Source organism: Macrosteles quadrilineatus, unplaced genomic scaffold, assembly GCF_028750875.1.
Source record: "Macrosteles quadrilineatus isolate MER2022 unplaced genomic scaffold, UCM_ALF_1.0 Scaffold_8__2_contigs__length_117827958, whole genome shotgun sequence".
Classification (NCBI taxonomy): domain Eukaryota; kingdom Metazoa; phylum Arthropoda; class Insecta; order Hemiptera; family Cicadellidae; genus Macrosteles; species Macrosteles quadrilineatus.
Genome location: NW_026542601.1, coordinates 77,203,317 through 77,218,416, shown reverse-complemented (window position 1 = coordinate 77,218,416; position 15,100 = coordinate 77,203,317). Strand labels below are relative to the sequence as shown.

Below are 15,100 nucleotides of genomic sequence, written 5' to 3'. Positions count from 1 at the left end.
AAAAAAAATGTAATCTTACTTAATGTAGAAAGTCATTTTAAACCAAAAAGCATGGTAAAAACACAATCTATTTTAGAGTACTGGCCGGAAATTTGAGGTTATGTTTTATATATAAATACACTTCAGATTGAGCACTTCAGTGTGGTAAAATACTCATATTTTGTTTATTTACAAGCTGTAACATTCAATACTTAATTACATTCAGACTACAAACAAATTTTAAACAGAAAAAATTATGTGAATTATATTTCCTGATATCTACATGTATAATTAACATGTTTTCAGGAAATAAGTAGTTAAAATATGAAATGAATATTTTTTTTAATTCAGATTAAGCTGAGGATAACTTTCTTTTTGAGCTTATAAAGTTGTTTTGAATTAAATTAATTCTACAAGAAGAAATTATTAATAATTTTTGCTTCTAAAAACATTTAAAAAGGAGGTGATCAAATTCTAAACAATATCATTACAGGTGCAAAAGGATTCAAATGTTGAACTTAATTTATTTTTGTCCATTTTAGGTTATTAAACTATGTTTACAATAAATATTTGGTATCATATGAAAGCACTTAATTACAAGACAATCTCTTTTTCAACAATACCCGAAGCATGCCAACCAGGATGGTATATAACTTTAATTTAAAAAATTAAAATACTGTATGTATAAAACATCAGTTTAGGATTGATTATGTGATCACAACAATTTCAAAAACATAAACCAGGAATATAGTCTGTATAAAACCCTGCTTGACAGATGATTCACTCGTACCTCGTACGTAAAGTAAATAGCAACAGATTTAGACTTTCGGTTGGACCATCAGAATCAGAAAATGTAGAGGGTTTGACAAAAAACCCCGGAAACTAAATGGTTCTGACTCAAGAAACAGCTGGTCTTGCCAACAAAGCTACATAAAGCATCTCTCACTCTTTATATACTCATCTTTGGGTTAAAATACCCCATATTTTGTTTTGTTCCCATCTTAAATACAGTAGACTCCAAATTATCCACAAGTGAATTAATCCCATACGATTGGAAAAGAGACTGATCCGTCACATAGAAACAAACTACACATAAATAGATATATTAACATCTAATAGAAAACACGATACGTCGTCCTATAATCCGGTCAAAGGTCAAGATTTGTGGCTATTTACAGGCATGATCTTTCAATGCGATACTCCCGGGTATGGATTAACGTCCGTTCTAGTGAGTACTACGACTATCCGCAGTATTATCCTAATACTTAGACCAAATCATAAATTACAAGGCAAAATGTGGTTTTCAACATCTTATCTGTAAGGAACATGTCGGCCTTAGTCATTAACAAGACTACAAGATCGCGCCACTCATCCTACACTCATTCATACTTGGCTTAAAATACCTACCTTTGTATGGTCGCCATTTCAATTTAAAATATTAACAAGGCTTGTAAAGTAACCACTGTCGCAAACATATATATACTTACTTTAAACATATATATATATATATATATGTACTTTAAACAGCGACTACCAAGATGTTTTGGTTGAGGAGGCCCATCATCTCCCGGACAGACTATAGAGTTGCCAATGTATATTCAACCAACCACCGATGAGTCGTAGATTACAAACAATGTGTTAATAAGTTTTGTTTTAATTTTTGTCATTTAATTTAGGTCTAAACATAGGTACTACAATATTATGTTTTGTAAAACAGAAGTGTGTAGCGAAGTTAAAATGTATATCTACACTGCAAAAACGTTTTATCAATGCCTAAACCAGAATTAAAGCTTAACCGTACATTCAAGTCAATGTTAGTTATTTCTCGGGCATTTTAGGTTATGTTTGTGTTATTGACGATCACTCGACCACTGATTACTGTAGGATATATTGTGGATAGTCAGGAATCTAATGTAGTGATGTAACAATATTCAATACAACTTCTTATAAAGTCCAAACTAGAGGCTTATAAAAAACATAGGTTACTAATGAAACAAATATCAAAACAATTTAAGATACTGGCGATCGAAAACCTCAAAATAAAATTATACTCGACAATTTTATACAACCAACTGTGGCTGATACTTTTATTACCACTACCGAAAATTTATTTTTCTTGATGCCACTATAAACAAATCAGTGTCTTTGACCAAAGACGGGCAATAAATTTAAAAATTCACTATTCAACAGTGTGAGGCTCCCATTAAATATGAGAAAAATATAAACAGATGGGCATATGAGGCAGACAATTTGCAGCTATTACACCTTTACCAACACAAAAAGTAGAACCAACATCTAATGTAAGAACTACAGTGATCACAGACAGGACGTTGCAAAGGCTGCTCGGTGGAGTCTCGGGACAGGGGCAAAGGCTACCTGCGAGTTAAAACAGGATTACTCAATTGTCATAGATCTTCTGTTACTTAATTCATTGAGGCCAAATTTTTAAGTATAAAAAAATAGGTTCTCTAACTCCATCCCACAGCACTTGTACTATTTACCGAGTACAGCTTGTCAGTGCAGGTGTTTTTAAAAGATAAATACACTGTCATTTAAGTCAATTTTACAATTTTTATCTGTCTACTAAATTTTAACCATCTTAACTGTATTGTTAGTAAAATGCCTTACAAACTAATGCAGTGCACAGACTACAGTGGCTGCCATACCCAAGGCTCAAAGACTAACAAGTATATAATTTCTATTCAGGGTGAGACAGAAAAATGCAACTGTAACACCTATTTCTTGCTGCAGGAGCAGAATATTGTGTTGAGCAAAAAGCTATACAACATGTAGGCCTGAGTAAAAAATTATACATAGTACCAATTAGACCCAGCATTAAAGTATCATGTCTCAAAAGTACAATTAAATAATTTTGAAAACAATTATTGTTTAGGATTGGACAATGTTTGTAAAACATAGAAAATTAAGGTGCTATTACTTCATAGTATTTCTGAATCCTAAAGACAACAAAAGATCCATAGACAAATTTGAACAATTTTCAAACAAAGATCACCAAAGAAACTGGATACAACTACTGGAAATTTACAATAATAAGACTAAAAGTTCTTAATTTCACAAATCCCAAAAAAAATAATCCACCAATGATTTACCTGGGTGTGAAGTCTATTGCGTCAGGACCAGCCTTGAGGTAGGCGTAGAAGCCGAACGCCACACTTGCAGTGAGTATCAGGATCTTGTAGTTAGGTATGTGTACGGGCGGCTGCCAGGCCCACAGTCGCCTCACCCACGATGTGTCGCCCCTACCTCTACCCCTCCGCCTCACCAGCGCCTTTCTCTCAGCCTCCTCCTGCTGACGTTTCTGGGCTCTGATAAAACAAATATTGGACATAAACTAAACCAAATCTATCAATGTGACTTTTTAAATCATAATGGCTATTAGTTGTTGGGTGTGATTAGATCATATTAGTAATCATTACATGGATTTTCATTACCCAAGCAAAATTATTCTTCCTTTAAATATTGTAAAAGGACACTGAAAGTGCTTTTCAATAACTAAACCATACCTTGCAGTCAATTGGTGTGAGAAAGGATAGGATAAGCAGGCTTGCCTTAAGAAATGTAGGCATCCCACTTCATTCACTACAGAACACAGAAGAAAACACAAAACAAATGAAGTGGGGTGCCTATATTTCTTAAGGTGAGCCTGCTTATCCTATCCTTTCTCGCACCTATTCTCAAGCAATAAGCCCTTTCTCTCCAAATCTATACCTTGCAGTCAGTTTGATTCACTAAAATGAAAATCAAAAAGTATGTCTCATGCAATCCCTATAATTCCAAATAATCACAGTCTCTGATACAGGTACTTACTCCAACTGACATCTTTCTTTGACCTCAGGCTCTATACTCTCTGGAGGAAACTTGTCATATAAGTCTGTGGCTTGGCTCAACAGCTTCTCAAACGGCAAATCATCAGACAGCTGTCAACAATAAAGGACATGGTCAACGATGTCAGGGTGATGGACAATCCTTCCATAATAAACTAGATATATCTCTGTCCAACTATTGTTTCTAATTTGGTGGGGGAAAAATAAAACCAACAGTTTCCAGATATTTTATTTTTGAGGCCCTGATACAAATCCAAATGCATTTGAGTTAATAAGTAAATCCTGTTAAACTTCCAAATGAAAACTATGATTTCATAGAAACAGGTAATCTTGGTCAATAACAATTCTACTCAGATCATCTCACTCCATTCTACACTCATCCTTCACTCATATTTGGGTTAAAATACTCACATAGGTGGCGTCCACATCTCAAATTACAATGATAATAATGATACAACGACACAACACATCTAATTTGTATACACTCCCATTCATTTGTGTTGAAACATGCCTTTAGTTGCACCCCAATCTTATTATAAAGTCATTGATAATTCACTCGTGCAAGAACATCTGTATTAAAAAGCTATTTTGTTCATAACATCCAGCAATTTTTTGTGCAAATCTTGAACTCTCAAGGCTCAATATATTAATTGTTTGAGGAATTTTCAAAATAATATAGATCCTAACTACAACCTACGTTAGACAGAAGGCAGTGCACGGTGGCCATATCACAGTCTACGGAGAACAGTTCATCTTGGCGATGAGCTACGATTGCAGCCACTAGGTAGAGTGGCAGTAGTGGGGGGGACGCTAGGAAGTAGTCGTACAGTCTGACCACGTCTCTGTATCGGTTTAGACTGTGACTGTACCAGGTAAGGTACCAAGGCAGACAGAACATGGTGCCCACACAAGACCTGCAAAACAACCAGAGTAAAATAGCAATATAGCAGTAGGCCTAAACCTTTTTGACACAAGCTCGATTTTAATGAAAATACATTTTGGCCGGTGGCTTTGCCAATATTTTGGCAGTGAGCAGAAGCAGAGCTTATTCGTGAAGAAGCAGAGTGTATTCGTTTTCCAACCATTCAAACAGGATTAAAAAGAATAATGATTGATTTTATGTCATGCCATGTAACATTTATAATCTATGCCTATATTTATTAGCAACCATTTGGTGGTCCTGGTCCACCGTTACTACTACAATGTTAATTATGTAATATAAGATTTGATGTAAGGTAAGCAGCAATTCACGCATTATCTTTTTTTATCTATTGACCTAGAGCAATTGTCAACACGGTTGTATTTTTTACCATTACAATAAATTAAAAATAGAACAGGATGTAGACAAACACTACTTAAACACACATAAACAGCATTTACTCCGATCATAAGAAACATAGTGAACATTTCAGTATAATTTGAAAACACATAATTTATGATGATATCCATCTCCTACCTATCAAGGAACTCGCACAGCGCTGGATGTAGCCTGTGTATCAAAGGGAAGATGTAGTTGAGCAAGTACGAGGTTCGATCCATGGTGGGTTCCATGCAGTCCTTCAAATGATCCGTGGACAAACGTTCCATGATCTGAAACGCTGCATCTTCCCCCACCACCAGCAGGAAAGTGACAGCTACATCATGGTATCCCTGTAGAACATACAACAGTTTGAAACAGTTGAAATACTACTTATTCTCACTTATTGGGTCTGCTAAGCTCTAGAAGCTGAAATAGCCTCAGACAGATTCTGCTCTAATATGTCAAATAAGTTACACTTTGCTGCCACTAAGTTCCTAAACCATAGCCTACCCAGTATCCACACTCTGCAAAGGAGGCAAATTTTTTTTTTTTTTTTTAAGTGGGAAGTCTGTTGGGAAATGTTTCCTTAAAGAGTATGGTAAAAAACAAGTATTTTATGCATATTCATTACAGACTAGCCTAAATTGCTTTGTTTAGATGATATTTTATTATTAAAAAAAAAAACTTTACAGGGTGTACACAAAAAATTTGTCATTTATTTGTCCATGGCTATTTACAATTGATTTCCATGACTTACAAAAATTGTAATATAACATACACACACGAATAATACTGCCTAGACAAGTTATTTCGCAGAAATACTGAAATATGTATTAACAGATAACATTGGAGTACAATAGGTACAACAATGAACTACTACAAACTCAAAACTCATAAACTAATACAGCTATAAAAAATTGAATTGTTGAACATTTGCGAAAAATCCTAAAAAATGCTGCAGTAGTTGGGGTTAAGGCCGACTAGAGCATTAAATGGTCCCCTCAAAACCATCCATCATTGGGGATTTCCATGACTTTCCCCTATTTCTATGACTTTCAGTGAACAGAATTTTATCCCATGACTTTCCGTGACAATCCCTGACTTTCCAGTATGTGGACACCCTGTATACATTGTTTAAATAAATTATATAACATAGGTTTTAAGGATTTATTGTGTGAGGGTAGCCTGGCTTACCTGAACGGGAAATAGTCCAAACTGGCACAAGAAACACAAAACTTTACACTATACACATAAACACAAAACATTTAGTAAGTACACAGAACTAACGTTTTGTGTATAGGCCCTAGTGTAAAGTTTTGTGTCTCCTGTGCCAGTTTGGACTATTTCCCATTCAGATTAGCTTGCTATCCTCACAAAATTTGTTTTTAAATAAATTTATGAATGTGCAATAAATTACAACATCATGAAACAAAAGTATAGGTTTGCACAGCTTTTTTACCCAGTTCAAATATGGCAGCCGGCAAACCATCTTCCTGTTCAGAGTGTGTTCGTTCTAGTGTTTCATATAGTTCATCGGGTAATGCTATACACATAATTTTCTTACAATTTGTTTAAATCCGTGAGAAACATTAGTTCTCATAAGAGTTTATAGTTACGGAAACAATTATAATATGTACCTGGTAGTATCGTAGGTGAGGGTACTTGGAGATGACTCGTAGGATCAAGGTAGTCAGCTGATCCTGCAGCGCCACTCGTCTGTTGTACGGGATGCCGGGAGGGAACCGCTTTAGCGACCTGTTCACATCCAACACCACCTACGGGACATCAGTTGTTGAACCAACATATTAACATCCTAATTCAAATAATTAGTAAACAGTATCCTCAGTAGTTAGAACAACAGACTTAAAATCTTCACAAAATCCAAAATGGCAGTTGACTACATTTGCATCTTTTTTAGTAGTAGGGTCAAGTAAAAGCATGAATCAACTAACAAAATTCAAACTTAGGAAACCATCAGAGAGATCGCGTTGCTCTGCCATTATATCCACTTACAAACGAGTGTGACGACTACGGAGGGTACGTTAGTACAGAAGAACCTCTCTGTTATCCGTCACCCCGATACAGTACTTAAAATCATAAATTTCATAACAAAGTTGACAAACTTACCTGCTGATATTCAGGATGAGCCCTCAAAGTCTCTAGGGCTGGGGCCGGCTCCGCTTTTTCAGGATCGAGTGAAAGCAGTAGAGGCCACACTTTCCTGCGTACCTCATCTGTCAACAAACAGCTAGTTAGCAACATTGATGTTAGTTACAATGCGAGGAATTCCTCATCAGCTATTGGTTGTTTTATTTGTGTGTTTTTTTTTTCAACAGCATTGACATTTTTTACTTTATGTGAGGTCCAAACCCTGGAATTTGTTACAATCTACCATCAACATTTTGTTAGAAAGCATCATTAATTGATTTGAACCCCAATGACGACATATCAGTCCTCAGAAAATTACTATTTTAAACGCCAGCACTACATCCACTTGGCAACAATTCAGTTTTGTCAACGGCGAATTAACTTTGATTGTAAAATGGGAATACTATGGTTAGATGATCTATACTAGTTTGAATCTGAAAACCTCCAATTCATAGTTAACTCTGGTTTTAAATGCCACATCATAAATGTAACATGCAATATGATCAGCGATCACACTAAAAACTGTGATGATGTTCCACCGACATGACAATATTTTTCATTATCTCTGGCGAATATGCACCCATGATTATCTCCTGCGGTCATAGCAACAACTGATACTTTTTTCTGAGCTTGATACAATATCTTAAATCATCTCTCGTTATTGTGGAAACATCCATGATGATTAACTGTGATTGCAAGAATGTCCTTAATACTTTCACATTTATAATGAGATCAGCAATTTATCATACTATTACTACTGTAAGTGCACTACTTGTTTGCGCGTGGCCCCTCCACCGCCTCTGCGGCCAGGAGGGGCCCCCACCACAGCCCGGTGCTTGGTGATCTGCTACTAGTCGCCCTAAAACTGTTGTCTATACTACTGTACTTCTACTCCCAGCGGAAGCGTAAACCCACGGCGTGAACCAACACATGGCGCCTATTGGTTTTATAATTTCCCTCGCTTCACTGAGAATGGTTTGCCCAACCGCACTACTTGACTCCACAACACAGTCCAATAAACTGACAGTCGATAGAACACGATAGAATACAACACTCTTCCTAAGTAATAAAATGAGGTAATAAAATATTGTCATAAAATACTTTGCGACATTAGGAGACCGAGTTTTGTTTTATCAACTTAGGGATATAACATAAATAACTGCAATCCATTAACCATTTTACAGGTTGTTCGGAAAACCCGTCCGATATTATAAAGTTTTATTAAACTTTTTATTAATATTGAAGCCTTCCGGAATTGGTAATCAATTATAACAGGTTACGTACCTTGACGTCCACAATTCCTTAGTCGGTATCCAATGACTATAGTTTCGACTACTATGTAGTCATTATCAAAAACGGAACGTTAAAATATTACATTTGTTGAATGTCGTCAAATCTTAAATACATCGAACACACAAACATAACACAAACACGGTAGACATTTAACATAATTGGCCGGCCGGCACACGTCACTGAACTGGTCGACGACGATGACTAACAGGACATGACAGTCATCGTCGTCGACCAGTTCAGTGACGTGTGACGGCCGGCCAATTATGTTAAATGTCTACCGTGTTCGTGTATTCGTGTTATGTTTGTTTGTGTGTTCGATGTATTTAAGATTTGACGACATTCAACGAATGTAATATTTTAACGATCCGTTTTTGATAATGACTACGTAGTAGTCGAAACTATAGTCAACGGATACCGACTAAGGAATTGTGGACGTCAAGGTACGTAACCTGTTATAATTTTATTAAACATACATAATATGAAAGTAAGCAAAAAGTTTCCACAATTATATGTACTAAACCTTATGGTTTTCTGTTTATAGGTATATATGTATGTGTTTTTACATAAAGTACTACATCTTAAGATATCACCTATAAACTAAATTAATGGTTTACACCTAATAAGTCAAACTTTACAATTAAATTGGAATATACTATGTTTTTACCATTTGGTGAGCATTTTACATAGTTAGGCCTATATCAAAATTAATTATACTCTACTACAGAACAAAAACAATAATATAAAACCCACAGTAATTGCGTTGTGTGGTACTTGAATCATATTCTAATTTAAATTCTAAAATAACGTAAGCAAAAAAGGAAATCAACGTGAACAGCGCTGGTTAAATGTTTTTAGAAAGCGTAGTCCGACCAATGCCACGGAAACTTTGGCTGCGGTGGGAGATTGCTACCACCCTCCCCCGCACACCCGGCTCACAAAAAAGTCGTACGCTTACAGTAGATGAACTTTGTGATAATTTTCCACAATGTTCATAAGCTATTTAAAAAGGAAACAAAATGTGATTATTCAGAAATCTATTAGTTCCAGGATCCATGGAAAATTTATGTAAAAATTTGTTTTTCTGTTAATCAAACCTCATGTGTAATTTTTGGTTTTCCTTTTTTCAAGTTGGCTGGACATCCTGTGTGCACCATGACGAATTTATGAAGGATCTATGATCTTGCTTTACAATGCTTGTGAGTTGCTTTTTGTATTGGGTAGGCCTAAGTTACACAAGACAGACCAATGTGAATATTATTGATGTTAATCTTTGCAACCTTTATATTTACCGGTTGTATTGAACAACTAGTGTATGATGTGAGCTTATTTATACAGTAAATATTACGTGTTAAATATTTTCAAACGCTCACTTACCACAAACTAATCCACCTTCTGAGAGAGCAAAGTTTTTCAGTTTTCCCAAAGGAGGTGATGGGTTTTGCAAAAGGAATTCCTCAATATCATTTACTTTCTTTTTCAACTCAAGAGAATCAGGCACTGAAAAATACAATTCATTTTAGTAAAACATATTTTTGTAATCTTTTATGTTAGTTGCCTATTGGTGCGAGGCTATTTTTTACAGATTAAGTTAAATATTTTTTAGGAAGCAAAATGTTCAGAACGTAACGATACGCAAGCAACAATTTTGTAATACACACTGTAGGCTATATATTAGGTCTATAGAAATAATTATTGTGATTAGAGCTAAAATATAGGTGTTGTATATTAGGTGTATATTATATTTTATATTATAGGTGACAATATATGTGTATTATAGGTGTATTATAGGTGGTGTATTATAGGTATAGTAGCCTACGATTATTACATATAAAAAGAATATTGGGGTAATGTTAACTTCTTTACCTTCGACCGTTTTTTAAAATAGCCATTTCAGTTCTGTTCTTAGAATTGAAAATATTTACTTAACAACATTGTTTACTTACTTAACAGCATTTTTGTACAAATTGTAATGCTTCAAGCTTCAACTAATATCCAGCTGTTAAAACCAATTTAATTGTCGAGTGGTGCAATTAGTGGTTGGTGCAATGAGTTATTGCATCACTGTCAGTGGCAATGAGACAAAAATGTAACTTCTTATAGAAATTATGAGTACTTAGTAATAGTTAGTAATTAAAAAAACGGTCGGTAAAGTAACTTAGTGTACGCAACTTGCTTAATAGTCTCAATGTGGTCGTTGCGTAAACTACTAGGCCTATAGGGCTACTGAAACTAATACCTTTATGAGACAGAAAAACTTTAAATTACGCTGTACACACCACAGGCCTGCACACCACACACCAGCTTTTGAACAACCCATGTCAAAAGCTGGTTCCCTCCCACTGGGAATATTACCGGCCCAATTCATTACAGCAGCACGGTAAGTTATGTTGAGAATGTTTATTTAGATTAGAGCCAATTATGACATTCAATTACCTTAACAATCCATAGGCCTACTCTTTTTTTTAATAATTATCTGTCAAAAATATCAAATTGAAATAACTCATCTAAAAACAAAAATTGAGCACTGATCTTATTTAGGCATGCGGGGAGGGCAGGTCGGACTAGTGCAGATTCGAGACTGAATTAGGCCTAAGTTAAGTATTTTGAAATTAGGTTAGATTCCTTCAGCATTCTCCTTATACCAATCAAAGTATGTGCATGTGTTGATAATAATCTGTTCTGTGGTGATGTGTATTTGATCACAACACGAGAACACAACAATCACCAGCTTACAATCGAATCACAACTGAAATAGGGATTTAAAATATTATCGATATCAATCCATACCGATGTTTTGATATTTTCAATATTGTATCGGTATTGGGCTTTCAATATTATTGTGACATTGGAAGAATTTTGTCAATATCGGTTTTCGATATTGAATGTCCTAAGTTTAGGTAACAAAAGTTTAGGTAATAAAGTTTTAACGATATTGACAAACCTCCCAACAAGTTAAGTTATGTACAAGATAAAATCCCCACTAATATTGACTAGCTGGTTGTATTTTTTGTGGTAGAGGGAACTAGTTGGTAGCAACTGATTTTTATTGCTGGAGTGTTGGTTGCGATGTTACTTGTCAGTTGTCAGAGCTCAAGAGCCGGTGCCGTAGTTGTGGTCCACTCAGGCTCCAGTGTCGTCTGCGGTGTTCTTTTAGCAAACCTTGATATCAATCGATATATGACTTTATTGGGCCTAATAATGAAAATTATTCAGTGACGTTTAATTGTGGATATTTAAAGCCATGCACTGTGGATGCGATACTCCCCAGCGTGGATTAACGTCTGCACAGGCGAGTACTACGACTATCCGCAGTACTATCCTGATAATTAGACCAATTCGTAATTACCAAGGCAAAAATGTGTTTCGGATTTCACTATAAACTGTAGGTTCCTTAGTTGCCATTAGCTGTATGGGCTATTAATTAACAGCTGTGTCTAAGGAATGTCGGCTTTAGTCACTAACAAGACTACAAGATCGCGCCACTCATCCTACACTCATCTCCATTCATACTTGGCTTAAAATACCTATGTTGTATGGTCGCCATTTCATAGAACAGTATAACAGTAAAACAGTGTTAAAAAAGCAGTTAACCCATTCCCGCCTAAGGATGGGCGGCGCCTGTCCTAGCACGTCACGTTACGAAAGACTAAAGACGGGAAGCGCCCGTCCTCACGCATAATGCATTATTATTAGGCTTATTATACATTATTAATGATTCACCTAATTTTTCCCAATGATGCAATTAGTTGTAAAAGTAATATAATTATGCTTGGAATATTATTTTCCATTTATTTCAATACTCCAAACACTTTAACTTACTGTAGAAAGGCCTACACATACAATTTTGATACAAAAATTGTATTAGGCCTAGGCCAATTTTGTCGTTTTGCATAGTTTTACAAAAACAGCTACTTATTAAAATTAAGGATTTTATGTCCAAACCAAATAAAGTTTTTTGAGTAACGAATTGAATAGGCCTACTATTTATAAATTTGACCAAGAAATTGACTTCAAGGTTTGTTTTTAAAAAAAATTTGTATATGCATATAGGTACGCATTGAAAATTACAATACTTAGGCTAAAATATTTTTTATTTAAAATTAGTGTCATATGAAAGGGAATTTTATGTAGGCCTAGATAAGTTTAAACACAAGTGTAACTGAGGCATTAATTTCATAAATTACATTTTTAATGAGTTTTTTACCACAACATTGTAGGCCTACACTCTGGCCCTTTTTTACTCGGTTCCAACTGCTTGTTACTTGACCCGGTCAAGTACTTGACTCGGTCTGAGTTCATGAGGACCTGAACTCAGTCAGGAATGGGTTAAAGACATGATTTGCAAATGCAGATTACTGTAACTAGCAAAGTAGTAGAAACTACCCTATGCAGACATTATAAAAAAGTAGGGCCTAGCTTAATAACAATCGACAGGTTCTAAAATAATAAGTAACGTATGTGCTAAAAAATATTTCCTGACAAAAGGCCTGATCAAAAATCCTAAACAAGCTCTTCAAGAATCATTCATTCCGTTCCAAAGTCTTTAATAAGTGGTTTCCTCCAAAGTAATACTGATATTTGGCTCCGATATTAAGTTATCATAATATCGATAAGCCTAAGTATTAGAGGCTGGAATCGATATCGGGTCTAGACTTCTGTATCTGTTGGCACAAATAACGGGATGAATAAATCAATTTATCTGTTGTTTCATTCGATATATTGTTTGGTTAGGCCTAACTTAGTTATGTTAGGTTAACCTTACCTAACTAACCAAACGATATATTGATTAATCAATATATCGATTCACTCGGTTGTTTGTGCCAACAGATACGGAAGTCTACCCTCGATATCGAATAAGTTATCGATAGTTTGCTGATATCGCAACAACCCTTAGCTTAAATGAAAAACATCCTAAGCCCACTGCCATTTACAATTTTTTAAACATGATCATTGAATGGTTTGTGCTAGGCTACCTGAATCTATCAAGTAGGTAGCCGAAGTTACAAAGTGACCAAAGGATGAGGTGGTGTGTAAGAATAGAATCTAAGAATTATTGCGATAAAATTATCCTAAGTTACCTGTATCAAACGACAAGTCTGTTGCCTCAACCTGAATGAGTTCAGAGCTCATACTATTCTCGTGAGTTCTATTTTCCTGTGTTTCTACATATGACTCCATTGTAGGCTACCCTCCAGTCCGGAAACTGTCAAATGTCAAACCAAAGACAGGTCAATAAATAATAATTTATGTGAATCATTATAGGCTAATTAACTTAGGCTGTTATGTTGCTGAGTAAAATGCCACCACCTTCAAAAATAGTTGGCAAAGGACATAGCCTTAAAGCATAAGAATTTGCTAAAGCCCTTGTGTTGAACAAAGCCTAGGTATATTTTACTTTTCAATTTTTAAAAACCAGTTGTAAAAACACTAGGTCTAGGCCTATTTCGCCTATAATCTCATTAGCTTGATCTACAACATTTCGGATTCATTATGATTTCGAAGTAGGCCCTAAGCCTACAGTACTTGTCTAGGACTAGGACCCATACCTTACCTTAAACGTTATTTCATGATCACTAATAATTTTATGATCTATCTTTAAATAGTTGAAGTTGATGATTCTTAACTTGATCTTTACTCTTCATATCCCTCACCAAGACCAGACGATCTGTCATCTAGTAGTGTCATCAGCTGTCAGTCCCTCTATCCTAATCCTAATCCTAGTGTTGCCAACCAACCTCTTTGATTTTCCCCGCACGAAATGACGGAAATCCTCGATTTTCCTCGCAAGGATTCTAAAATTACTCACAAAATCCTCGTTAGCATCAAAGATTAAAATAATTTGAAATTTCCCCATATTTACATGATAATATACGTTTCCACGTTTTCTTTTTTTTTTTTACTAGAGGTGCAAATAACCAAACATAGATGCGTAACCTATTGTACTTTAAAAATTATGGGTTTTAATTGTTAAATAGTATGAGTGTGGTCTAGCCATAGACCAACCAACACAATGGAATTATATTTATCTATGATTTAACGCATGCATTATAATTAATGGTAAAAGTAGGTTTTCCATCCCTGAACCCTGACTCTTTGTCAAATCTGAATAAAGCCCCCCACACACTACCAGACCAGACCTCCAGACCAGACCGTCTGGCTGCAACCAGACCGTCTTGGACGGCTCTACACACTCCCAGACCAGACGGTCCTAATTCGTAATTGAGAGACCGTGGTGAGAACTCCAACAAATGGATGAAGATTGTCACGATGGTCGGCCGTCTGACAGACAGCGCTACACACTCACAGACCAGACAAAAATAGTGGTGGGGGAACCTCAGACCGTCTGTGGTCTGAGGGTTCAACCATCAGACACGCAGACAGTCTGGTCAGAGAAAATCGGTCTGCAGACAGCCCCACACACGATAAGACAAGTGCCAGACGCCAGACCAGACGGTCTGGTCTGGAGGTCTGGTCTGGTAGTGTGTGGGGGGCTTAAGTACTTGTACTTGTAGTTGGTCTTGGTTTATTTGTGGGT

General features: G+C 35.8%; 1 protein-coding gene across 1 annotated transcript; it reads right to left on the bottom strand.

The window, feature by feature from the left end:
- Positions 1 to 1,710: 1,710 nt before the first annotated feature.
- LOC129000248 (TBC1 domain family member 20-like) lies at positions 1,711 to 14,260 on the bottom strand. The gene is made up of 10 exons (XM_054427207.1): positions 14,117 to 14,260; positions 13,644 to 13,768; positions 9,940 to 10,062; positions 7,252 to 7,358; positions 6,762 to 6,899; positions 5,281 to 5,474; positions 4,522 to 4,738; positions 3,808 to 3,917; positions 3,090 to 3,305; positions 1,711 to 2,355 (listed from the first exon to the last, which is right to left on the bottom strand). The coding sequence occupies exons 2-10, from the start codon at positions 13,741 to 13,743 to the stop codon at positions 2,352 to 2,354; spliced, it is 1,209 nt and encodes a 402-aa protein (XP_054283182.1). The 5' UTR covers positions 13,744 to 13,768; positions 14,117 to 14,260; the 3' UTR covers positions 1,711 to 2,351.
- Positions 14,261 to 15,100: the final 840 nt, after the last annotated feature.